The sequence below is a fragment of the Orbicella franksi genome, chromosome 9, assembly GCF_964199315.1.
Source record: "Orbicella franksi chromosome 9, jaOrbFran1.1, whole genome shotgun sequence".
Taxonomy (NCBI): Eukaryota; Metazoa; Cnidaria; class Anthozoa; order Scleractinia; family Merulinidae; genus Orbicella; species Orbicella franksi.
This window is the reverse complement of record NC_138153.1, coordinates 5,549,653-5,575,412: the sequence shown is the minus strand read 5'-3', so window position 1 is coordinate 5,575,412 and position 25,760 is coordinate 5,549,653. Positions and strand designations below refer to the sequence as shown.

General features: G+C 38.4%; 2 protein-coding genes and 1 long non-coding RNA gene across 7 annotated transcripts in view; 2 read left to right on the top strand and 1 right to left on the bottom strand.

Annotated features, from left to right (window-relative positions):
- Nucleotides 1-9,653: 9,653 nt before the first annotated feature.
- Nucleotides 9,654-17,615, top strand: LOC145498240 (nicotinamidase-like). 2 transcript variants are annotated; one of them, XM_081478142.1, is made up of 6 exons: nucleotides 9,654-9,789; nucleotides 9,905-10,032; nucleotides 10,378-10,431; nucleotides 12,896-13,267; nucleotides 15,454-15,768; nucleotides 16,234-17,615. In XM_081478142.1, exons 1-6 carry the CDS (start codon nucleotides 9,669-9,671, stop codon nucleotides 16,267-16,269), a joined length of 1,026 nt encoding a protein of 341 aa, XP_081334268.1. In that variant the 5' UTR covers nucleotides 9,654-9,668; the 3' UTR covers nucleotides 16,270-17,615. The 2 variants fall into 2 exon arrangements, with proteins under 2 accessions (XP_081334268.1, XP_081334267.1); XM_081478141.1 differs by lacking the exon at nucleotides 16,234-17,615 and having other exon boundaries at nucleotides 15,454-16,227.
- Nucleotides 17,616-18,698: 1,083 nt separating this feature from the next.
- LOC145498238 (DNA-directed DNA/RNA polymerase mu-like) overlaps nucleotides 18,699-25,760 on the bottom strand; it is a 10,998-nt gene continuing 3,936 nt past the window's right edge. For 3 of the 4 annotated variants that reach the window (XM_081478132.1, XM_081478135.1, XM_081478134.1), the window contains 8 exons: nucleotides 25,070-25,139; nucleotides 24,546-24,617; nucleotides 24,115-24,244; nucleotides 23,446-23,525; nucleotides 22,967-23,019; nucleotides 22,411-22,513; nucleotides 22,214-22,317; nucleotides 20,328-21,198 (listed from right to left, as the gene is read on the bottom strand). In XM_081478132.1, coding sequence (XP_081334258.1) covers nucleotides 20,760-21,198; nucleotides 22,214-22,317; nucleotides 22,411-22,513; nucleotides 22,967-23,019; nucleotides 23,446-23,525; nucleotides 24,115-24,244; nucleotides 24,546-24,617; nucleotides 25,070-25,139 — 1,051 coding nt within the window. In that variant the 3' untranslated portion in view covers nucleotides 20,328-20,759. The other variant, XM_081478133.1, reaches the window with a different exon arrangement.
- On the top strand, nucleotides 20,243-24,612 carry LOC145498241 (uncharacterized). The gene is made up of 3 exons (XR_014050842.1): nucleotides 20,243-20,328; nucleotides 22,185-22,251; nucleotides 24,534-24,612. It is a non-coding gene; the product is annotated as an uncharacterized LOC145498241 (long non-coding RNA).

Here is a 25,760-nt window from a genome sequence, read left to right as displayed (position 1 = left end):
GGATAAGTGGATTGATGCATTTTGCGATTTTAGTCCGACATGATTTGGCTTTAAAATTCATTCCCCACTGAATTTAATACCAGAATAGTTGTCATCGCTGATTTTATTTCTCACCCATTAACACCTTCATTTGGCTGGTTGAATACAATCAAAAATTTTACAATGAACAAATCTTCAGGGAAAAATAAGCGAGTCTTTTTTTGTACTTGTCTCTCAGGGAACCATTAATATCTTCTCGATCTCTTTCAAATACCTCATTTCTGTTCTGAATGTGGTTTCCAAATTGCCGTGTTATCTGATCATATCCGAAAGCTTTTTTTAACATCCTGATTGATTCTCTCAAAAACGTTGTGTCGATTCAGCAAATTGTGCAGTTCTCTTTTTTTCAGTAGATAACGATATTTCAAACTCTGCCGTATGCCCGTTTTGACTGAGTCGTTTTCAAATAACTTGAGATCATTAATTTATTTATTTGCAAACATAGATTGAATACTCTTTTATTTTGTCCTTGTTTCTGTTTCTTGACCTTGGTTTATGTTGCAAGCAGACTGATAAAAAGGGAAATGGCTTCTCATTAGATATGTGCACATGAAAAGTGTTTTTCTTGGTTTTTTTTTTCAATGTATAGCTTTCTTATTTAGAAACTCCGGCACCTCGGTTTCCGTTCAGTTGTAAAACAGAACTGAGCTGTGCTAGATATATATATATTCTCAAACAGCTACTGAAAACGTTCCGGCTTAACGAATTGAGCGCTTGTAAGATCGTGTTCGTTAGGCAGGAATTACAGGCAGTCTAGCTAACTAGCGATACCAGATGGTCACGAAGTCGGCGCAAAGAAAAGATATTCATGGATAATCTCTCTCTGTAGTGAATACTCACTTCAGTTTAATTTCAGTGGCCATTTATATCCGATCCATTCTGTCGTGCCAAGAGATACTACATTATTTAAAATGATCACTGACAGTACAAATCCAGCTGCTAGCACTTCAAGCCAAGTACAGTCCGAGTTATTTTGCCCACCAAACCAAACATGGATTTTGAGCGACACAGCCTTGTTCAAGATGACCGCAGCGACTACAATCATCATTTGTCCTGTCACCATTTTTCTAAACATTTTAGCTATCATAGCCGTAAAAAGGCGAAGAGACTTGCAAAACATCAACTCCAACATTCCGTTCGCAAACATGGCGGTAGCTGATGTTTTAGTGGGTGTTGTCTCCGTGCCATTAACCATTATTTCAGATGTTTTAGTCCTTGCCAAGTTTCTAGACACCGGAGTTTTTTGTGGAATAGCTTTCGTGAACGACAATGTATTGTATATCGGTAGTTGTTAGTCTGTGTATCATCTCACTGTAATTACTTGGGAGAGGAACGTGGCCATAGGAAAATGGGCAGATTACAAAGTTATCGTTACCAGAGGCCGTGTTAAGAAGTTTGCAAAAACTGCTTGACAGTGCACCGTGTTGACACCAATCCCACCAGACGTAATGAAAATCGCCGGTGTCGGGTACAAGTACATTCTACTCGTCGACATAGCTTGCGTTCTCCGAGGAACTGTGTGCCTGGTGCTAATCGGCTATCTCTACGTATGGGTTTATTTCTGTGTGCGCAAGCAAGAAACTGAAAAAAAAAACAAACAAACAAACAAACAAAAACAAACAAACAAACAAAAAAAACCCAGAAATGTCGGTTTTCTGGTCAAAGCCAAGCTCACCACGAAAGTTGCCAAAACGACAGCATCCTATCAGTGGTGGTGTATCCAGTGATCAGGGCATTGATAGACGAATTAGACCTGCCCAGTCGTTGGACGACCTTCAAAGGATCGACCTCGTGCCAAGATCAAGATCAAAAACCATGTCAACCCTAGCAAGCAATGATATTCGAGAAACTGGTGGGCAAGTGAGGGGAGAAAGACGTGTGTCATTTCAAACGCCTTCAACAAACGTAACGATCTGTCTCGATGTTTACCAACCAAAAACCATTAGAACAGTGCCGGTACCAGGAATCCAAGTTGAAACCGGTACGTCACTAAGAGGAAGCCACACGCATGTTCAAGCAACTAGCGACCAGCGTCAAGCCTCCGTCTAGGCCTACTCCCAGCCATCACTTCACTCTCAAGCCTCGAGCCTTCAACCAGCTCAAGGTTCCCGGCACCATCTCCGTCAAAGTCCTTGGATGAACACACTTATTCGTCGAAAAGATTGGCAGTCAGCACAATTGCCAACACGGAGTGGAGAGAAGACCGAGGACCTCACTACCAACCTCTTGAAGAGATAAGAGGATGCCACTTGTTAGCTGACACATTTAACAGCAAAATTGCCAGGCTGGGATTTTCAGAGGGCGTGGACGTCGGAAGAGGCTTGAATGAACCTTCGGTCACGCTCCGACAATTAACTCTCCCACAAATATGGCCCTATTTAAAGTTCAGGCGCAAACATCTTTAAGGCAATAGCCCACACAGGCCTGCTCAATCATTCAAATGTAAGTCTGTGGGCATGTTTTATAAGTTAGCTCTTAAAGAAAGATATAGCATTTTTGATTTACTATAAGCTCATTAATGTAGCCTTAAGCCGGGCCTGTGTATTTCTTCCTTCCGTCTTGAGGCGTAGATATGTCTCTGGAACCACACCCCAAGTGTTTCAGTATGTGTGATTTCGATTTTTTTGTCTACTGGCTGAGACATTTTGACAAGGAAATTTGCCTGGAAGTCAACAGACGTTCAGACGTTTCAGTTGGGGAAGCGGAACAGATATAAATTTTCCGATAACTAGAAAAACTTATTGTCTGTTTGTTGGTCTCTTTGTGGCCACGATGGTCGCCGCTCGGGATTAGCAGATTATGCAGTGATCTATATTGTTTGGAAATATCCAAGAATTGTCGTTTAACTATAAAGGATAGCAACACTTGAAAATACGTCTTCTGGACTAACTCAGGGCCATTAATTTCTTTTTACATTGCATCCCGCCCACATTGGCTACAGTTGCAGTTTAAAGGGCCCTAGTCAACCACACCTTTGTTTTGTTTACATGCGAGAGTTTGGCTATTATATTTTATTCGGAGCATGCAAAAATGAAGGAAATCACCGCGAAACTACTAAAGATAATTAAACATACTTTCAGGAACACAACTTACAACAAAGCAATAAGATTTCGCTTCACCATGCAATATCAAAAATTTCGACGGCGAAAATGGCGGAGTCTGACTAGGGTCCTTTAAGCCCTTGTATTTATTCAGTTTCTTTTTCTTGTTTTATGCTGAAGAAGTATTATTAAAGAAATGATTTCCTCATTAGTTGTTACTGATAAATGTGTTTTTCGTCTTTTTCAAGATAATACTTTTCACCCAGGGTTTAGAAACTCAAGTGGTTCGGATTTCTTGTTTAATTTGGCTCCAGCTTTCTGTTTATTTGCATACATGTAACAGAACTGAAAGCAAATATTCTCAAACAGGTGCTGAAAATGTTTAATAAACAAGTTTGACGTTCACTCCTAGAGCGCGTTTGCCGGAAGAAGATTTAAACAAGAGATAAAAGAGAATCATTAACACGAAACCGTAAAAATAATCGCGCCCAAACCTCAGAAGCAAAGCCTGGTTTTCACTAGCGACGAAAGCACAAGCGTAAGCACAAACACAAGCAAGTGAAAAGAAATTCGACGCAAACACAAGCACAAGCAGAATCATCCGAACCTTCTAAACTGTTTAGGCGCGAGGTAATCTGGATCCAGTGTTTGGTGAATTTTCATGTAAACAGTTTGCTGCTACTTTTATTAAATAAATGAATGGAAGTTCTCTTCGCCGAAGTCGCTCGGTATGGAGGGCAACCCAGTACCAAGGGAAGTGCTTAGGTCGAGAGCGAGAAAATGGTGGGATCGGAGATCAAATTTTCGTGATTGTTTTCCAGTGATCGGCAAAAATGTTCCTTCAAAAAATTCTAAAGGGAGAAACGGAGACTACCGTAATTCAGAGCTGCTCGGGACCTTAGATGAGTATTGCTTATATTTTTTGATCAGACGTAGGTTGTCCTAGGAAAGCGCAAAAGCGTGCGCGGCAATGTCGAAAGGTATTGTGGGTAATGATGGTTCACGGTTGTTTGATGGCTTGTCGAACTCAATGTGTTTTAGCATGATACTGCAGGAAACAGCACAAACACGGGTATCCATGCTTTCTCTTTCCTTCCTGCTGAAAAACCGTGAACTTCAGTCGAGCAACGACAAACCATAGCAGTATACCAATCAGCATTGTAGGTTACGCTACTGCTCTTTTGTGGAACAACCTTTTGTCGAAACCACTATACACAACAAAAGCAGTCATGGTGCAATTGTTATCGTTGAGTCAACACCATTAGAACACTCTGAATCAACCGTAAGAAAACACGATGAAATTGACATAGCTGATAATTATTATACCTAATAATTGAACGACTTGCTTTTCATTTCGGCATGCACTAGGGTACATGTTGTGGGCACATGTGACGGGGACATGAGGCGGGGACATAAAGCGGGAGCATGAAACGGGGACATGAAGTGGGGACATGAAGTGGGGACATGAAGCAGGGATATGAAGCGGGGACATGAAGCGGGGACATGAAGTAGGACATGAAGCGGGGACATGAACCGGGACATGCAGCGGGGAGATGTTTCAGCGACAATTTGTGCCCGTTCTTGCGAATTCGTGCGTCATGAAGCAGCTAGGACAAAATGACCTCAATTTTCAATGTCGCATTGTGTGCACTGCTCTTGCAAACTGTTCTTCGCTACAACTTTAAAACAACATGCCTACACACGAAGGGGCTTGTCTCCATTTCACGTCCCCTCAACGTGTCCCATAGCTGGTGTGCAACGACCTTTCACCTGTAGTGGTTACATATATTTGCCTGTGCTTCGAATCAAAAAATTATCTGACACTTATTAGTACGCTGTTCTAATTCCAGTTAACAGCAACTTCTAAAAATGGTGCGGATTAATTCACTGCAAGATAATTATGCCTGTTTTCCAAATCCAATCCAAATCTAAAGGTACGACGAACACCCCCGTACTTTTTATATGGGAGTACCCCTCCCAGGGTTTGATCCCGCCGCCTTTGATGCACCATGATACGAGGGGTGCTTACCATTTGTCAGAATAAACCGGTTGGGATGACCGTTGTATAATGGTAAGGGTTTTTTCAAAATCAGCAAACCAACCTAACGAGATGGCAATTACCATTTGCAATTCGATTTCTCGTAATTATTTTGGGCTGATGAGAGACTGGAAACTGGAAAATTTACCTAATGGTAAGGAAATTTCCGCCGTTCCGTTCCGAACGGAAAAAGAGGACTACCTCTGAAGGTAGTCTACAATTTCCGAACGGATTTTCCGGAAAATTACTGTTCCATTTGACTTTCAACCGAAATTTCCGGATTTTTTTGCTAAATGGTAAGTACCCGAGTAATCTGTTCCGGGACTGAATCGAAAGCACTTATTGGACAGCGAAAAATGTCAGCGTGCAACGGCACCAAGCAACGGCATGGATGGTGATAATGACGTCATTCGACACCGCGGAAATACGGTTTTTGGGACGCGATACAGTATTTTGGTGGTCAGCGGTACACCTTAACAAAACTGCAAAATGCATGCAACTTTTACATTGTTTTCGCAGCGAGTCTTGTCGACAGTCAAAAAGATACAACACTTAGAGCGCACACTGTAAACTTAGCTTTTAGACTCCGCTCATTTGTTGGTTAGTTCTCAGTTAATATTATATATTGTGCCAAAGCAAAACTGAACTTGCACACGGTGTGAAATTGTTGTTTCGTGAAAGTTCATGGTCGCAAGCGGCGAGCCAGTGGCAATTTACGTTACGATGTGCGCTAAGGCTAAAACTAAGCAGCTTTTGTGTTGCTGTAGCGGTGTTATGAGGACATCAACTTCTCAAGTTTGTTGAATTGATGGGCTTGAACCGTGTGAGTCGGTATGTCAACGGCATTTCGATCAAATTCGTCGGGAAGACAAGCTCGTGTTCATCCACTTGTTCGATTGAGGGCACTCGCGTAAGTAAACACGGTCATCCTGTCTTCACTCGGTATCACCGAATTATGGACCAAGTTGACCGAAATCGAAGCAGTGCTTCGTATAAATCTTGCACACGTTGGTGTAACAAGTGTAGGACTGAATCCCTAAAAGGGTTCAAAATCTGGACTCAACTCGGGGAAGAATTCACCGAGGTATGTTTTATCATAAATTATCCAATTTTAATTATACTGTACTTCAGTAAGCTTGAGGCTGGCGAAAATAAAATTTTAAATTTTCATGTTTATTATTGTTTCTTTGTTTCTTGTCTTAATTTCGAATTATTGCAGTTCTGTATTTTGCTTTTAGCGCCTCTAAAGTGTGAAAATTATTTTAAACTAGTTACATAGCTATTAGAGTTTAGAAAAAAAGCTATTTAGCTATTAGAAAAACCACAAGAAGTACATGACATCTGATTATCTAAAGATGGCAGAAGTTATGGAATACAAAGCTGTTAAAAGGGTAATTAAAAATACATGCATATGTTATTGCAAGACAATAAAAATACCATAAAATCTGGGTAATAACAACTTCCAATTAAAACTCAATAAATGAATTTCATTTTTAGTTATAAATAGGCTATCCCCCCCTGTATTCACAAAGCAATCTTCTGATTGTAAGGCCACCCAGATAATTTCTGACCACATTATCTTAGAGCCTGAGACTCTGTATAACTTTCTAAGATTAATATTTGTTTACATATTACTATTATCCGGATTTCCCAATAGAAAACTTCTCCTATTGTAAATTTTTTTCTATTTTGGCTCAGCAAAAATCCTTTTAGATACTGTCCATGGATGATTTCCACAACATCAATGCTGTAAAAACACCAACTGAGAGAACAGTGACCAATGCTCTCCATATGGCAACTCCTCTCCTGAACATTCAGCCATCTGTTGATGGTGGGGAGAGGCACGGGGCAAGAGCCCGGGAGAATAGGGGGCAGGAATCCAGAGAGAAATGCAAAATGCTAATTTTTGTCATTCATTAAGGCTTCAAATACTTTCAAAAACAAAAACTGAAAATGTTACTTGACTTTCATTTAGTGTCTTTAGAGACTTCTAGGCCGACGGGCAAAGAAAAATTCACCCTTGGGCTCAAAATGAGGCCCAAAATGAAATCCTTTGACAGTGGTTACGTCATAGGTGATTCACTTGAAAGACATGGGTAAGAGTAGCCAGGCTGAAAACGAAGGAAAAGGAAATGCCCAAGGGGTGTGCAGCTAAATGACTAAGATGTGTTTTGGGTCTCTTAATTTACAGGGGACAGGAGCAGGATGAACAAGGGTGGGAGTCAAGAGATAGAGGAATGGGAAGTGGGAGAACAGGGTATGGGAAGTGGGAGGTTCTGACTCCAGTGTCTCTTCCCCCACTTGATGCAGTACCTTGTACCTAAGTAAAAGGTAAAGTCTGCATAGAGCCAAGTGGCCCATCAGGCCAGGCTTATCTTGGGTTCTGTAGCATGAACCGACTAGGAGTATTTCTACTACCCCCTGCCGGATAGGATGCTAGTCGATCACAGGGTTACCCCCAGCATTATATTTACCAATACCCATATGTACACCTTTGTGGAGAGAAGCACCGTGAGAGTAAAAGTGTCTTGCCCAAAAACACAACACAATGTCCTTGACAAGGGCTCAAACACAGACCGCTTGATCCATTGCTGAGCGCACTAACCACAAAGCCACCGCACCTCCCACCTTGTCCCTTAGGCCTAACCTTAACCCTAAACCTAAAAAAAGGAGTCTGTAGACTTCAGTCAAGTTTATCTCTTTTATCACTTGTGTATTTGAGACAATTTCTAATTTCCTCGCTTTCTGCCATTCAGTTTACAGTACCAGAGCCTGATTTTAAGTGATTCGTAACTACTGACAGAACTTGTTTTTGCAACTTACAACTTCAGACTTTGCACAAAATTTCTCACTGGAGAAAAGCAATGTTGTAGAACTTAAGTGATGAACTAAATGCAAAAAATATTAATTTGTAAGAAATGTATCTGTTCTTTAATACATGCTTTTGTGTCTAGTATCTGAGTTGGATGTAGTGAAGATACATTACCAATGGTTTGTAGACGACAGTAAGCCAATTCAGAGACACAGTGGCATAAACAAACCCACTTGTTAGCCAAATATCACAGGAAAAAAAATAAATGCATATAATTATATAATTTATTGCCATCAGGTGCTATAATGTCTTGTAATAAAGTGGTTACAAGTTAAGTAAGAATCTTACAGAAGGGAAGATGATACAATATTATGACTAAGGGAATCATAATTAATTTCATATTGATTCAAAGCACGTGATATGTACATGTCTGATTCATTAAGCACATACAATGTAAAAATTATTTTGTAGTGATTGAGCAAAGCTCATCTGAATTAAATTAAATGAAAGGAAAAACAACAGTCAATTATTTATATCAGTTGATACACTGCACATGTAAGATTGGGAAATAGAAATCGAAAAGCTTCAAATGACTGAGTAAACAACATAAACTAGTGGGTTTCATTGAAGAGTTGATTACTGCCTCTCTGAAATGTTGAATGTCTTTTCAGCATCAAAAGATGTGAAACTTGACCACATCCCATAAGTGGAAGCGGTTTCGTGTAAACAAATTCAGGTGTTTGGGCATTTTAAAATATTTAGTTACCTGTGCATACATGTACAAGGAAACGGCCTTGAAAATTTCCATGTACTATCAACATGTAATCGATGTAAACAAAAAAGACCTCAAGCGAGGAAAAATGGTCTATGAACCGAACATATTGAGCGGTGTTGAATGTTTTCAGTATTTCCAGCGTTCGCTGCCGCCAACAAATCACAATATTTTCGATCTCTACTCCCTTCGCAAACGCCACCATTATATATAAATGTAGGCTTAAACAATCTTTAATGATAGAGAAATATCTTGTGAATGAAATGAACAAATGTTTTATTCTGACAACAAACGGCAGGTACAAAAAAATTATTTCACCTGTTCCAAAAGGCGCAGAAAGTCAGAAAGGTGATAGACACGCCAAACAAGCCAGTCTTTAACGACAAATTCTTATCAAAGTTTCTTTGACGCGTTGCGAAATATAACCTAAATGAACAAGCACCACATGTCGGCGCAAAGTGAGTGTGAATAAAACGGTCCCAACTTACATGTACCTTAACCACTTCATGCAAATTACACTTGCAATCCAACTAGTCTTCAAAATCCTTGCAAAAGCTTCATACAGAACCAATCTTCTGCTTTGCTGGATACCCATCGTTGTTTTCGACAATTCTGAGGCGAGGGCGACTGAAGCAACACGATCCAGGCTCGAGTCAGCAAACTACACATTACTCCACACAAAATGACTCCCCTGTATCCCTATTCATTACCGGAACATTGTTTGAGTATTAAAAACCCATTTAAGGACGTCAAACTCGCCAATAACGAGAAGTATCAAGGATATTTTCGACCTTAAAACGAACCAAAATACTGATCTCGAAGAACTGATCGATCGAAGGACAGCACAGCCTGATGGTGATGACCACTGACCAGTTACTGTGACGTCAAAAAACGTATTTCCGCGGTGTCACGTCATTCCCCGGGAACAAAACAATCGAGGAACGAGACTGGACAAGAAAAAGAAAGATGGCGCTGGACACGGTTAGTCACTTCTTTGATAATTACCGTCGAAAAGGGCAGAAAGGAGAAGAAACCTTACAGTTTATCCGAGAAAACATATCAAAATCAATTAGGAAGTCATCTCTAGGTGACTGTAAATTATATTTTGATCTTGCACTTAAAACGCCGCTCAAAATGAGCGTTTGTTTACAGGGACTATTTGTATAACAAATAAGTCACTATAGCTATATTGATACACACAGGAAAATACTCCAAGTATTGTGATGTACCAGACGAGGAATTCAGGAGCTGGCTGAACTCCCTGCTGGGGCAAGAGAGCTTGAACGAGGAGCAAACTAACGAAGTCCGGCGACAACTCAACGTTCGCTTGGTCAGTAGTGCGAGAAATGTCTAATTGTTTTGCCTAGTACTCAATTTTTAATATCTTATTGTCTGGCACGTGGCTGTAGAATTGTTTATATCTCCATATAGTCGTAATTATTTCACATATCGTAGAAAACCGCATCTTGCGAATCCATCAAAGTTTACTTAATATGAAGATTCTGATCACGTCTCAGATATGAGTTACTGTAATACCCTTGTAACAAGTTTTTCATTTTCAATGAAGTGAAATAAAGTGAAGTTGAAGTTTCATTATTTTGTATCCCGTAGACGTCTTTAAGTTTTACTTATTTGGTTGATGTGAAAAATTAACTTTTTGTATTTGTCTTGACAGAAACGAATCGAGGAGAATTCTTGCACAGCCTTGTGGCAATACTGGTTACGCCCTGTAAGTGCTGATTGTCGTGTTTGTTTGGTTTTGTATTTCTGTGTTTACTGATTGGTCTAAAAAAGCCCATGCGACTTTCTTGACCAAACAGGCTGAGGCATGTGATCTCATCATTTTCCAAAATAAAAAATTACCAATCCTTTTGAAGTTTTAGTTTCATCACATGTAAATTTATATTACATGTGTAAAAATTAGATCAACGGAGCTCAGGGTGGTCGAATAACCAAAGGAAACTCAAAGAAACAGGATAACTATGCATTTGAATATCTACTAAGGGCTATAAATAATCATGCAGGGTTGGCCAGCAGGGAGGGACAACTTTTTCTCATGTATACACTCAATAAAGTTGCCACGGAGCAAACTAAACCTAAACCTTAGTGATATTCAGGCTAGCCGGAGCCCTATTGAGGACTAAATGTAGTCTGCAGTTTGCAAATGTCATATAGTGTGATTTGCCAAAGTTTTTGAAAACTGCTTTATCAGGGATTGGGAAGGCAAAACAGGCAAATGAGCCTATGGCCCATGGCATTGTAAAGTTATGGGCCATTTATAAAACGTTTGGGCCATTAGGGTAAAGAAATGGGCCATAAAAAAATTTTGACAATTGATACATAATTCTTGATTGCTGTTGTTTTAAATATTTTGCTTGACTTCAAGCTAGGTTAAAGTGTACAGTCACAGAATATAGCTAACTCAGATGATATGACCTTTCACTGAGGTTAAACTATGCATCCTGAACTGGAACTGATTAAACTTAACACACCGAGTAGTCTGGTATCAACATCACTGAGACGTGCTCAGTTAGATTTAGAGTGACGAGTAACGTTGCATTTACAATTTAAAACTTGAGCTACGCATGAACTGTACATAACACACCTGTAGCTCTTTAATAGTTAGTGAAACGTTAACCAAACATTTTTTTGTTCCTTAGAACTACAAGGCTTGGAAGCTTCGTCTTGATCATTGTTTTCAGGATCACAATTTGTTGTGATAGACTTGGTGTTTGTAACAATCTCTGAGTTTTTTTCTAATTTCGGAACTTTCGCTTTCGGAGGCATATTATTTGGCTAATTACAACATGCAAAACATATTGAAAGCAGGCGATTCTATCATTGAAAAACAGAAAGCACATGGAAGGAGCAAGAACCTCGTTTGCAAGCAGAGTATAAGTAAGGGGTCTGGGGATGAAAACAAAACGAACGCTTTTATAACATCGATTAAAGAGCAAAGGCATCATGATTTCTCGCATATTTATTCATCATAATACTGAAAATTTCACAAATGAAAATCCTGTCCACAAAATGGTGTATATTTTACTAGCTGTTTCGATGCTACTGTGCATCACAGGCCTGGTAGGTGCTTTCAGAATGCGTCATTTCATAGATTTATGCACCATATGCACATGGTACAGCCTTCCCAATCCCTGCTTTATCTGAAACTGCTCTTACTATACTTTAAAATGCATCTTTCAAGTTTAAGTTGAAGAGGGTATATACATGTATTTATATTATACTGTCCACCTCTTGATGTTGTCATGCCATCACACGTTAATGTTACTCAGACCTCAACATGTTTACTGTTGAAAGCTACATGTACTACCGGTATACAATTCCCCTTTTCATTGAAAGGGGAAATTATTATAACTTCTGAAGCCCTAAGGAAAATCTCAGATCTTTGTGTTCAAATTAAGTCAGTGCGAAGAAATTACCAGTCAGTGTAAAATGCAGACTGCAGACTGCAGATCAGTGGTAAAAGGTGGACTGAGGGTAAAATGCAGACTGCAGACTGCAGATCAGTGGTAAAATGTAGACTGAGGGTAAAATGCAGACTGCAGACTGCAGATCAGTAGTAAAATGTAGACTGCAGACGTTTTATGTCTAGTGTTATCATTTGCATCACTGAGTGTTAACCATAAATGTGCAGACCTGAGTTATATTCAGGCCATAGTTACCATAATGCAGACTTTCACTTCAATTAGCTGAATAATGCCAAGTTTAATCAGTTAACTGTTAGCATTCTATAATGTAAATCACGCGTCATGAACGTACACCTGCAGTCTGCATTTCACCTGTGTTATGCAGTCTACATTTTACCCTCAGTCATAACCTTAAAGGAACCCATCTGCGGTCTGCAGTCTGTCTTACACTGACTGATAATTTAAAAGAAAACATGTTCCCTGCTTCTATCAAGCTATACAGTGGAATCCCGATTTCTCGAGCCCTCAGTTTTTCGAACCACCTGATAATTTGAACGAAAATTCGTTTCCTCTCCTCAGTCGAACACTGTAATTTTACCCCCGATTTCTTGAACTATCTGATTTTTCAAACCAATTTTCATTTCCCTTGGAGGTTCATAAAAGCATGATTCCACTGTAGTGTGTTTTTCAAGTGCTCCCAGTCCCAGACGTCCACAAGTGTTTTGTGTAACTCAATTATTCAGTCCTGTGTATACTTTTATTTCATAGGTGCTAAATCCTGTATCAGTATTGCTTATTGTTGATGTGCAGAATGACTTCATCACAGGATCACTTGCTTTGAAGAACTGCCCTGCAGGTGAAGATGGTGAAGAAGTTGTACCAGTAATACAGGATTTATTGTCGAGAAAACTTTTTGGCATTGTTGGTTATACATTTGACTGGCATCCGCCAAACCACTGTTCCTTCATAGACAATGTGTCGCTCTACCCACTGCACTCCTCAAGTCCAGTTCAGAGTGCAGAAAATGCCAAGGTGTTTGATGTTGTGGTTTACGAAAAAACTCCTCGCGTTGATCAAGTTTTGTGGCCCCGTCACTGTGAAATAGACAGCTGGGGAGCTAAGCTGCATAAGGAAGTAAAGGTATAGTTTTTGTTCTTCGTAACTTTTTCATGTGGTCATTTGTGGTTTTCCATCCAAAACTTGATAATAAAAAATGTGCTGTTTTTAAATTATCGGTACTTAAAGCTAAAAATAAAAGGGACACAGTCAGCTTTGGGACAGCACTGACTTGGACGCTAGTTTTCTCACTTTGAAAAAAGTTCACCTCAACATGACATCAAAGTACATCTAGAAATCTGCTTCACTCTTTGCAGTGTTTTGCTTGATTTTCAATCGTTTACTGAGAAACCTGTTTTTGAGTGTGCCTTTGCTCATCCTATGATATTATTTTTATCATATTTGGTTAAAAGTGACAGTGTGGATCGCGTCTCTGTGATATGCAAAGTAGCTATGAAATGGTATCTAATGCGCATGTGCTCCAGCTGACTGTGTCCTTTTAAGGGTGTTACTATGGTAACCTATTGTGTCATGAAAAATATGATAACAACACGCTCACCAATGACTGGGCAGTTCTTACTATGATTGTAGCATCAACTGATATAGGTTGGTTTAAGGAGCCACCAAAATTTAAGTCTTTGAAAGTGTTGGAAACTGTTTTGAGCCACTAGACATGACTAGAAGTATTAAGGACACTGCCTACTAAGTACAAAAGTTTTTGCACCAGGTTAGGACCATGCAGAACAAGTAGATCTTTGTAAGGGGTACTTAAATCCACAAAGAAAAATTGGGATAGCCACGTGCTTTTTTTGAGATAATTAAGCTTGAATCTCAACAAAAATGCGGACATGAGCATTTTTCTTAAAAATGAAGGAAAGGATATTTCTTCATAGATTTCCGTAGGATTTGCCTTTACATAGGGAAAAGCAAACACATTTATAAAGATCTTAAAACTGCGTGGTAAATGGTAACATAAAAACCATTTTTGGTGTGTTTTTTTTTAATATCAAAATTGTTGCCACAGCACTTTTAGCATCTCTGGCAGCCTTCCTCTGGTTCAGCTAAAATAGTCTAGAAATACCTTTTGCTCACAACCAGAAACTTATCACTTGTTGAATAGGCTTGTCATTTCTACTTCATAACATAAAATGTAGGTCGGGGTAACCACGCATTTTTTGAAGTTATTGATCTTTTTTGAAAACTTTTATGGTGCCCATTACATTTTTTCCTGTCACCTCCCCAGTAAGTAAAACATTTGTATATTCGCACTTGTTTTGTATGCACACTACGCCATCTGCAGGTACATGCAGGGGTTTCAATAACATTAGTTATAAGCGACCACTGAAGGTGTAATAGGCAGCTGTGACCACTAAAGGGGCCGTAAGGCCCTTTTTCCCTAGGGGGATCTGGGAGCATGCCCCCCTAGAAAAACTTGGAATCTAGACGCTCGGAAATGCGATTTCCAACGTTCTAGGCATCAAAAAGTGATGGGTATTTTTATTGACCACAAAGCAGGATTTTTTTTTTTTGACAAACTATTAATTTTTTGCAAAGAGGTGCATTTTGAATACCTTTCTAGGCAGATATCTCTCAGTGACACTTGATATCCACTGAGGCAGTAATTTCTTTGAAGTCCTTTCTTAAAACAAGTACAACTTCTCTGCTACTCATTCAAATGGACCAACATGGCAACAAACTGATTTTTGACTCTTCAGAAAAAAATTAAATGAGATAAACTTTACAACAAAATTCTTTTTACTAATATTCTTACAAAACCAAACCTCATTTTCGACTTTTCATTGATTCTCCCAGTTCATTGATTTTCATTGATTCTCCCGCTTCAATATTCAGGTGTTCAATAATCATAAAATAAAGAAAAATTAAGTCATGTTATTAAATCATTCAGATGTCTAAGGTATCCTGAGATTAACAGTGATAACACTGATCAGCGACTACAAACAACATATACGCTATTTCTTTGGAACGTTTAGTTTGCCCGCTTTTTTGTAGCATTTAAAAATTTCAGTGGTCATCGCTGTTGTTGTATTTGCTGTTTATTTATTAATACCATTTTTATTTTCAGTAATGAAATCCAAACAGATGGCGGTAAGAGGTCCTACAGGCGGCGGTAGACTGCCAGTAACCGGCTTTTATTGAAACCCCTGACATGCATGCTTAAAGCATGCCTTGCGTGATGCGCAGAATGTGTGCACACTAACAAAAGTAGGTACCGTCCTTAAATTTAAAAAAGTTGTTTCTCTTTTCATCAGCCTCCTGGGAATGGTGATATAACAGTCAAAAAAGGAAGCAATCCTCAGGTAGATAGCTATTCTGCATTTTGGGACAATGCTGACAGTGCACAGACCTCATTATTCCTTGATCTTCTAAAACATGGAGTAACAGATGTCTTCATATGTGGCTTAGCTTTTGATGTGTGCGTCAAACATTCAGCAGTCGATGCTGTTGAACAAGGTTTTAAAACTGTTGTTATAGCAGATGGGTGCAGAGGGGTGACAAGTGAAGGAATTGCCAAAACAAAGGAAGAATTTCTCAAGAAAGGAGTCTCCATAATTGAGTCAAATAAGGTGGGTCAGGCTGTTGATGAAAACTCAAATTTACACACATTTTAAGCAAAGCAAGCATGGGAGACCATTTCCTTTTCTCTCCAGAAACAGAGCACCACCCCAGAGCAATGTTGATAAAAGACTTGGAATGGACATATGAATGCATTTTGCCATTTTCCAACATTGAATGGTGGAAAGGGGGTTTTGACACACTTTTACTAGTTGCTGGAATAAAACATTAATTTGAAACGTTTGCATGTGCTTCAACTAAATGTGACAAGGCTTGTAGCTTTGATGAAGGGTTAAAACTTGAAAAGTCAGCCTTCCAAGTTTGCTACTTTTAATTACCAACGCCAGTTAACTGAGTTGTAAACTTCAGTTGTTACCAGTCATTTAGTCAGGTCTGAATTCTCCTTCCCCTCAATCGTTTTGTTGCCATGCCACTTCCTTGCAAGACTGACAGTACAGTTTTTTTTCCAATGGCAGGTAGAAGAAGTGTTAAGGGACAAGAGACAAGAATGAGAATCAAGAAAAGGTATAGGGATACCAACAGGAGACTCTGATGTGTGTGTTTGTTTGTTGACTTTAAAATAATAAATGTAGTATTTTTATACAACAATAATTAATAATTCTTCATACTGGATGAAGTTGAGCGAAATATCATAATTTGTCAGTAGCAAGCAGATCTATCAAAGGCTGAGGCAAATAATCGATCTGCAAGACACTGACAAATCACAATATTTTGCAATTTAACTGAATTCAATGTTATTGTTTTATCAGTAATCACTCAATCACCAAGTTTGTTATACATTTAAATCACTCTCTGGCAGTGCAGAGAAGTAATCTGCCATTTTACACACAAGAGGGTGGTTACAAATTACTCGAGCAGAATGTTGCAGCAAAAAATATTTAGATGATGCTACACATGACCAGACCATTATTTGTAGGGAGTTATTTGCAGGTCACCTGATGGGCTTTCGGCCAATGAAAAGAAAGAAAAAATGCAGTAAACGATAATTATTATTATTGGTCCATTTATAAAATTAATGTTTGCATTACTTGAGTTATACATGGTGCTACAACTGCAGCTGGTATGCATATCAAAAGCTTGTCTTGATCAATTTTGTAGAAATGAACAATGTTGATCAATACAGCTGTAAAAGTGATGGAAGGAAAGACAGTTAGGAAACTGATTAGATACACCAGGTCTGTGCTCTAGGCAACTAACTTTTGCCATTTGGGCAACTGGAAAAACTTCCTTTTTTCATATAAACTTAAGTGCTGGGCACCCAGGATTTCATCATCAGGAACGTTTGGGCTCCTTCTAATTTATGTCTTAGCCCACAGCTTTGTAAACCTTTGAATTTAATTGTTTGATTTGCAGTTATTCTTGGGTCATTCTCTGCTTAGAATTTTTTTCCTCAATGACAACATGTATTGTTACAAAATAACGATTATTGTCACTGTGCTCACTTTCGTCATAAAATAACTATTTTCACTGTGTGGAAGTGATATAAATGTTCAGAATAGTCAAGCAGATCATTGAAATGAGGTGTGAGTCTCTGTACATTGTGTCTAAGCTGGACGTATTTGTCAGTTCTCACAGTAATACAACTTTTAATACACATGTATTGTTACAAAGCCATGCCATTTCTACAGGAGGTGGACATTGAGGTTCACAGTCTTATAGTGTTGGAAAATTTTTCATGTAGTATTTTGGTAATTTTAATCCTAAATTTCAGTATTGCAGTATTCTCTGGACAAACTCACAAAATGCCTTCTTTAGGTTTTTGTTGACAAATAAATCAGTAAATCAACATTTCCTTCACATTTACCCACCTTTTTCAGGCAACATCCCCCCCCCCCCCCCCTCCTCCGTTTTACCGCTGTAGGGTTCAAACCACTATGCTATGCCAATTATGTCATGGAATGTGCTGAATTTTTTGTGGTATTGCAATGTTTGCTTAATTAATTTTGTTTTTGTGGTATTGTGGGGTTGACATTATCCCAATGTCCCCCTGATCTGGGCTTGTGGGGTTTATTTTTATTTTACTTTTTTTTTTTGTTAAGATACCCTGGGATGCAAAGATTCTCTTCTCCTTCTACTTAGTGAGAGCCAAGAGGGAACCTAATCCCATTGTGCATGCACAAACTACATTGACACCTGCTTGTGAAGCATTTACTTTTGGCTAATTTTGATTTGTAAAGTTCAACAAGGTACTGAGCGACCAGAAAAAACAAAAAAAAAAACAGCTGAGTTGAAGTAAACTTGACTTTATTCAAGACTATGCTTTCTAGCATATGCTAGCTGCAGATAAACAAACTGTTTTGGAGTAATAAAACAGCACTAAAATCAAGCTCCTTTGACATTGAATGGCTTGTGAAGGTGAATTGATGTACAGCTGTGCAATAGTGCTGAACTGTACAAACAGCAAAAGATCAAACATTGCCAGTTATTTGTCAGACAAAAGTTTAGAATTTTGATATGTTCTGACAAACTCGTGTCAGTGCAGTGTTACAATTTTTATTGTGTAACCAATTAAAGGGCGGTGGATATTGTTGCCAGTAGTCTCATAAATTGACAGTGTTTCAAATTCTATCTGTCATGCATATAACTTTTCAACTGGTTAAAATTTGTCAAAACCAGTATTTTTAATTTATTTGTCCCTGATTGTGGACCATGGCTGATCAAAGGATCAAGCAGAGGTTCCCTCTCATCTCTCGCCAAGCCGGAAGACAAGGGAATCTTGCAGCGTATGAATTGAGTCTTGAATTAAGACTTTAAATAGTGAATATTAAAGTTTTAGTTGTTTGGAATTCTTGTTGACCATTGCACAGTGATTGTCAGTTGGAGAACAACTGAAAAAAAAAATGCTTCTGAAAACTATTTAAAACGTTATTTTATTACTTTGTCGTACCTCCCAACTCAAATGCATTTTCTGATCGGAGGAGAACGTGTCATGGGTCAAAACTCACGAACTCCCTAGCAGTTGGGTGAACAAAACCCACTAACTCCATTGGGAAACAACAACTTGAACTTCCAACATGCACTTGTTCAGGCTGTCCACCTTGAAACCACAGCAAATTTATGTTTCCAGCTGGCATCAAGCAAATACTTTTTTTGCAGTTTTTTCTATTTTTGAGTTGGGAGGTATAACAAAACACTTAATGACTGGCCCCATGGGATTTGCATTGTTTTTGAGAGGTTTTTCAAGATGTAACTCTTGATATATATTATATATAAATTATATGACCTTGCTGAATAAAGCCATCTTGTTGCTGGTACTTGTTTAGTATTTTCCTTGTTGATAAAAAATTTGAAAAGTAAAACGGGTTGTTGAGGTAAATTTCCTTTCTTCATGTGTCTACCAAATTGTAGAAACAGTTTTGAATGCTGGAGAGAACTTGAAATAATCACCTATGGCTTGTGTTTCCATAGCATCTCCACTTCCCTGAAATGTCTAGTTGTCTCTATAACCATCTCTGAAACATTGTTAACACTTGCTGTCAACTGCTATGCATTTCTGAATTGAGGATCTCTGTAATCAAGCTTCAGTTTCTCAAATATCTCTTGTTCTGATCTGGCTTCTATTTGACGAGCAGGCTGGAGGAAAAGCAGTGAAAACAATTATATAAAGGAAACTGATAGTTGAAACAGATGGAGTTGAAGATCTGTTGGCAAGTTGAATGCAACTATTGTTTAAATTGAATGAAAAATGTTCACAGTCTGTGCAGTGAATTTTAAATTGAGATGTCTGGGATTCAGTCCTGGTTTGGGTTGAAGTTGGGCAAGACTCACATTTAACTCTGACAGGACTTCAGGGTTGCCACTGATGAAGAAATGGTCAGGGAAAATAGCATTCTTCAAAGGAAAAGTCAGAAAATTTAGTTTAACTCAGGGAAATTAAGAATTCAAGGAAAGACTGGAAATTGAATAACACTATAAAGTACTGATTTTTTACCATTGAAGACTGGAAGAAACAGTTGAGATCACTGTAATCTCAACAATGTTTTTCCTTAATGAAGAATGATAACTGTTGCTGTCAAGGTAACTACGATGGCTTTAAGTGGAGGCTGGAGGCCATGTTTGTAATTTATCTTTCATGTCAGGGAAATTTTATGTTTATCAGGGAAAAGTTGGGTAACTAAATTTTGAAAACTAAAATCTGTGGCAACCATGGACTTGACAGTGCCAGTCTTCACCCGAACAACTTGAAAAAATGCTGGTGGGGGTTAAACTGTGAGAGACTAGCATGTTAAACAAGGGGACTGGAGTTACTGAAGTAATATTATGGATGGTCTCTTAAACTTATGTTACAAAAACCAGAGTTGTGTAGCATTATTGACGATGAGCCATCAGTCTCCTCCAGTTGCTGTATTAGATCAGAAACTAACTGTTTTGGTGAGTTTGTTTCAAGATTTTCTTGTGTTCTATGACTATTACCATAAAATTACAAAACGCAAAATTACATGACTTACCATTTCATTGTGATCCCACATTCCGTGATTTGACAATTTGATTTTCAATATCTTCCACGCATAGTCCCTCAAAGAACGGTTGAATTGCTGAAGATAATGAAGGTAAGTACCTTGTAAGCCATACTTTTATTAGAATAAAGATAGTATCATGACATATCATGACATAAGGTGTGTAGTATCATAGGCCTGCAATATCTGCAGAACGTATCATTCAGGGCCAGTAATGCTAGATATAGATGGTAGGAAAGGTTAAGTCTGCATACGAGCCAAGTGGCCCATGAGGTTTCAGCAGCATGAAGAGATTATGAGTATTTCTACTCCACCCTGGATGGGATGCTAGTCCATTGCATGGCTACCCCCAGCATTAAATTTGGCGGTACCCATTTATACACCTGGGTGGAGAGAGGCATTGTCAGAGTAAAGTGTCACAGCACAATGTCCTTGACCAGGGATCAAACCAGAACTGCTTCATCCTTAGGTGAGCACACTTACCACGAGACCACCGCACCTCCATGCTAGATATAGGTACTTTGCTATTTATCACCTTGACATTGAATAGGGTAAAATTGACTGCTGAGGCAAGTTTTTGAAGCAGAGTACTTGCTCATTGATGCAGTACTTGTAAGAGTTTCTTTTAGCCCTAATTTACCTTTAGTTACAAAGGGATGGTTGTCTAGGTCGTTTTTATGGATCACAGTTTCCACATAACTGTATATAATATTTTTTACCTTTGAACCAGTCCATCCTAAAAGAGCAAATGGGAACTGTTTAGGTGGAGTCACAATCAAGTCTACTCTCCTCACTGCTGACCCTCCCCTCCCCCCAGTACGTGTATCTGTTGTATCCGTGTGCGACTCTGTCGTGTCAGTTTTAGGACTGGCTTGTATCGTTTCCACTGTTTCATTTTCCATCTTTGTTTCTACTTGGAACATGCAGAAGCAGTGATCAAGGCTATCCATGTGGCCTCCTTGCCTAATGTAAAAACAAAACAAAAAACAAAGAGAAAATGCTGCAAAATTTTGCCTTTGAAATAGCTTGAAAGGAAAACTACCCTCGCTCAGTTCTGCTGAAATCTGTGTCACTGTAGTGAAGTTTCTTGGATTGGTTGATACTCAGCACTGAATTTTTGTACACAAATCAAAGTATGAATTCACAACACTACACTACACCAAGATCAGGAAACCCTGCAATATACTGCTGGAAAAAAATGTCCCTCAACAACAATACTTTTAGCAGCTTATGACACATGGAAAAATGACAATGTTAACATCGAAAACAGTCTTTTGATGCTCAAAGTTTGCAGTTTTATTTTTTGAAAACTGAATTGTTTCCCCTGTATTGCAACGCGCATCCTTACTGCGCATAATTTATGGCGTCATTAGCACGTGTTGGTGCACGCGCACATTGAAAACATGGCGGATTTGCCTTGATATTGAATTTTGTCCGTTGGAAAATGGCTATAGCTCACTAACAAGCTTGGGCACCCCAATTGTTTTTCCAGTCATTTTAATCAACTAATCATTAGCTTTGCATGAGAAAAGACTGATCTGTTTTCTATTGTTGAAAATTGAATAAATAAGGAAAATATATAGCAGCTGCACTGTAGTCTTTTCTATTTTGCAGTTTGATAGCCATGGCAAGCAATTTGGTTCCAAATTTTAACAAGGATTAAGCTGTCTGTCAAAATCAAACTTAAAAAGTTTATTTGTGTCCAACACAAGTATTGACTGTAGTTTGAGGCGTGTTTTCATGAGTCTGGGCTCACAAAGAGTTTACAATAACTTGGAATGCGTTCTTGTAATAAGCATTAGGTAACACTAAAATGGGACATTTTCAATGCCTCACTGTTTCTTAATGAGCATGGGCACCCCCCTTTTTTATTTTATAATTAAACTTCTCATATGATAATATTCATTGGACAAAGTTTGAACAAAAATTTATGTGCAGTTTTATTTCAGGGAAATTACCTTAACTGCAAGCGACATACCTCTGACTACCATCACCAATCCCCTTAATGCTTTTCAAGTAAGTATTCTTAGTTTCAAAATGTGGGCTACGACCAACCATTAAATCCTTATGAAGCATGTGACCCTGAAAAATAAACATAATTTAATCACAGCTTGATGTACACCGCAGTCATGAAATGTGAAACACCTGCCCCTTGAGAGGAAATTATCTGCTTACCAAATGTTCGAGCCTTTCAACCAGTTTAGATAACAACCCTTCCACTTTATCATCATCTTGATGCGTAATTAATATGTCCACATCATGTCCTGAAGGTTTGCCTCTTTTTCAAGGAGAAACAAAAACTTAGATGCAAACATTCATGAGCTAACCACACGAGGGTATTTAAGTCAGATAATTTTATTACGAATTATTAGGCTCTGTCGATTTTAAAATGTCATAATCAAAGAAAGCACAATCTGATATGTAGAGATGTAGCAAAGCAAACTGAGGAAGCTAATATTTCAATTCAATTAATAACTAACTAACTAACAACAGAAGGTTGTTTGTTATGAAGTTTTGGGCCAAGTTATTGGTGTCAAGGCTTTTTCAGCCAGAAAACATAACTGGCAATCAGGACATGACTACACATTTGGCCACAATAATTTGCCAACATTGTGTGTTTAACAGATATATACATACATGTGTACAGCTGTACTAGTAAGACTGGGAAAGGAGAAAGATACAGGTCACTGACAGGTTATAATTAAAATCATAATCACTTGTAAATGTTCACCTGCGATATCCTCCAACCAACTCCACTGTACAGTCTGGTTGAATTCTGTTTAACTGTCAAATACATTGCAATAACAATTACTGCTCATAACAGATAATAATTTGTGATCCAAATTGACTAAACAAAATAAAGCAAACTTCCAGTAAAGTTTGACTTTTGTAAGCAGATCCGAGGAGTAAATTCTAGATAGGTGTAATTTTGTGTACTTGAAATATCAATCTGTGAGCAAGAACACTAAGAGCCCGTTCTTTTGTGGTGATCTGGATCAGGATCAGTGATCCAAGATCACTTGGATCATGGTGTATCAAGGGAACCGATGAATCCACTCTGGTCACAGATTCATCAGTTCCTTTGATGCACTATGATCCAAGTATGATCCGAGTGATCTTGGATCACTGATCCTGATCAAGATCACCACAAAGGAATGCACCCTAAGAAGTTCAAGTTGAAACCATTACAATTTCCTTCATTCAACTAACCTCTTCAACGACTATATCCTTGATCTTGATGGCTTCTTCTCTTGGGACAGGTTGCCCTAGATCATCGTAATACTTCAAACCTGTAATGCACAAAACGTTTTGCATTAACGTACTGAACGGAAGCTAACACTGCACTGAAGAACATCAAGAACAAAAATTTCACTGCATGAGCTGGTACAGTGTAGTCTGAATAAAATTATGAAGAGTACTGAACATGTACATCAATCAAGGCTTAAACTGCTCAATCTTGTTCCAGATGCTCTATTCTCTTCCTCCTTGTTTCTGAGCAGTGGATCATGCAAGGTTCTGGGAATAAGGATGACATACCATCATCATGATCATCTTAAGCATGTACGCCATGTTAAGAAAGTCTATCGTCAGATCTAAAGGGCCCTATCAACTGGCACCCTAGCAGATAAGGCCTAGCTAGCTCACCACTAGTCTCTCTGTACATGTAGCTCTGTAGTTAGAGCACTGAATTGGTATTTGGTAGGTCATTGTTTCAAATCCCATTGGAGAGTATGATATTTTCCCTGTCCCATGCTCATGCTATGTAGAACATGCTGTCTTTCACATTTTAAACTTTAATGCTCACGATTCCCATAAAAAAAGCTGTGAACCCGAGAAAGAGGACTTCAAATCCTCAGATATTGGGAAACTTTCACGTACCCATTGACTGTTGCTCATTGAGTTTCATTCCATCGGAGACTGCTTGCATGATATCAGTCATGTTTCGGTAGCCTTTCTCATACCACTTCCGAGCCGTTGCAGGTCCACATCCATAAATAGATGAAAATATCTGTATAAATGAATGATACAGCTGAAATATGATTTAATTGAATTTAGTCGACTGAGTGACTGAGTGACTGACTGATGGACAGAAGGATGGATGGGCTGTGTGATTCACTGGAAAGTGAATATGTGACTGACTCAAAACTCGACAGACCCCAACTCAAAACTGAATGGTGGGCCAAGTGACCAACCAACCCACTGACTGACCAACTGACTGATTCAAAACTGACTTGTTGACCGAACAACTGAATAAGATTGATGACTGAATTTAACTATCAATTGCTCAATTATTGCAGAGAAAAACAAACCTCCATTGATTTGAAAAAGTCACTGGATAGGATGCCTTGAACTTCATCTGATGAGCCATTTTCCAGAATATCCTGTTTTTACGTAAAAACCGTTAAGATAATGGTGTGATGGTGTGTGGAAGATTTCAGTTAGAAGAACAAACATTAAATCCAGACCAGTCTTGAGAGTAATACTACGTTGGAGTTATATCAGCTGATGATTCAACAAGAACTTACAGAAGATCATTGGAACAACTTAGTATACTCAACTTTGTTCACCGGTAGTTGTGCACTTAGGAATGTCATTTACTATATATTTAATTGTGAATACTACAGAATGCCTTACAGGGTACAAACCTACTGGATGGTGTGATCAGACAATAAGATCAATACAAAATCTGTGCTTCATGAGATTAATTAAGAGACCTTGCCTTTGTATTCACAAGTGTAAGATGACCAATTAACATTAGCTAATGATTTTTCAGAGTTTTTTTTTTTTTTTTTTTAATGTGGCCTCAGTTACTGTTCATGATCAACCAACTTGCCTGAATGACTTTCTTGCTATGGCTCCCCACACTGCTCAGCTTGGCTGCTTCTTCTATTCTTGTGATCTGCCTGAAAAAAACACAGATTAATTGTTTTAATTAACCAAGCTGTGTCAATATGCCACTCAAGGCGATTGCCAGCACAAATTTATTTATGTTATGATTTCAACATTGCTTTAATTTGGTTTTAAAATTTTGAAACCTGATTTTCATTTCCTTTGCGTAAATATGGCAATAAAAGTAAAACATAATGACCCAAAAAAATAATACCATCACAACACCATATTTGAGTGGTTTGATGCCTTAGCCAATCAGCTGAATATACATACACGTAGGATATAATTTCACTCAATTAGCAGAAAAATTATTGTGTAAAGAGGTAAGAGGAAACAATACACATGCATTACTGAAGCTGGTATTAGTGAGCCAAACTAAAAGAAACCTAGCCTGCAAACACAGATGGATTTCTAGAAGCTGAAATGTGGAGTGTACATGTATGTGTTCTAACTAAAGTGCACTTGAACAAGGACAGCTAATGTTTTTTTCATTTTTTTTATGCTTCACAGTGACTAGATTGAATGTTTACATCCATATGTTCACTTTCATATTTATAAGCAAAATAAAGATGTTGTGTTGTATCCCATTTCCACCCATGCTTTAGAGAAGGTGACTTGATACCAATATCTTTCAT

What these genes read in the sequence shown, in the direction of transcription:
- LOC145498240 (XM_081478141.1), top strand. Translation starts at nt 9,669, where the DNA reads ATGGCGCTGGACACGGTTAGTCACTTCTTTGATAATTACCGTCGAAAA. An exon ending in GACAACTCAACGTTCGCTTG is followed by an intron (nt 10,033 to 10,377) that starts GTCAGTAGTGCG and finishes TTGTCTTGACAG; the next exon opens with AAACGAATCGAGGAGAATTC. An exon ending in AGCTGCATAAGGAAGTAAAG is followed by an intron (nt 13,268 to 15,453) that starts GTATAGTTTTTG and finishes TCTTTTCATCAG; the next exon opens with CCTCCTGGGAATGGTGATAT.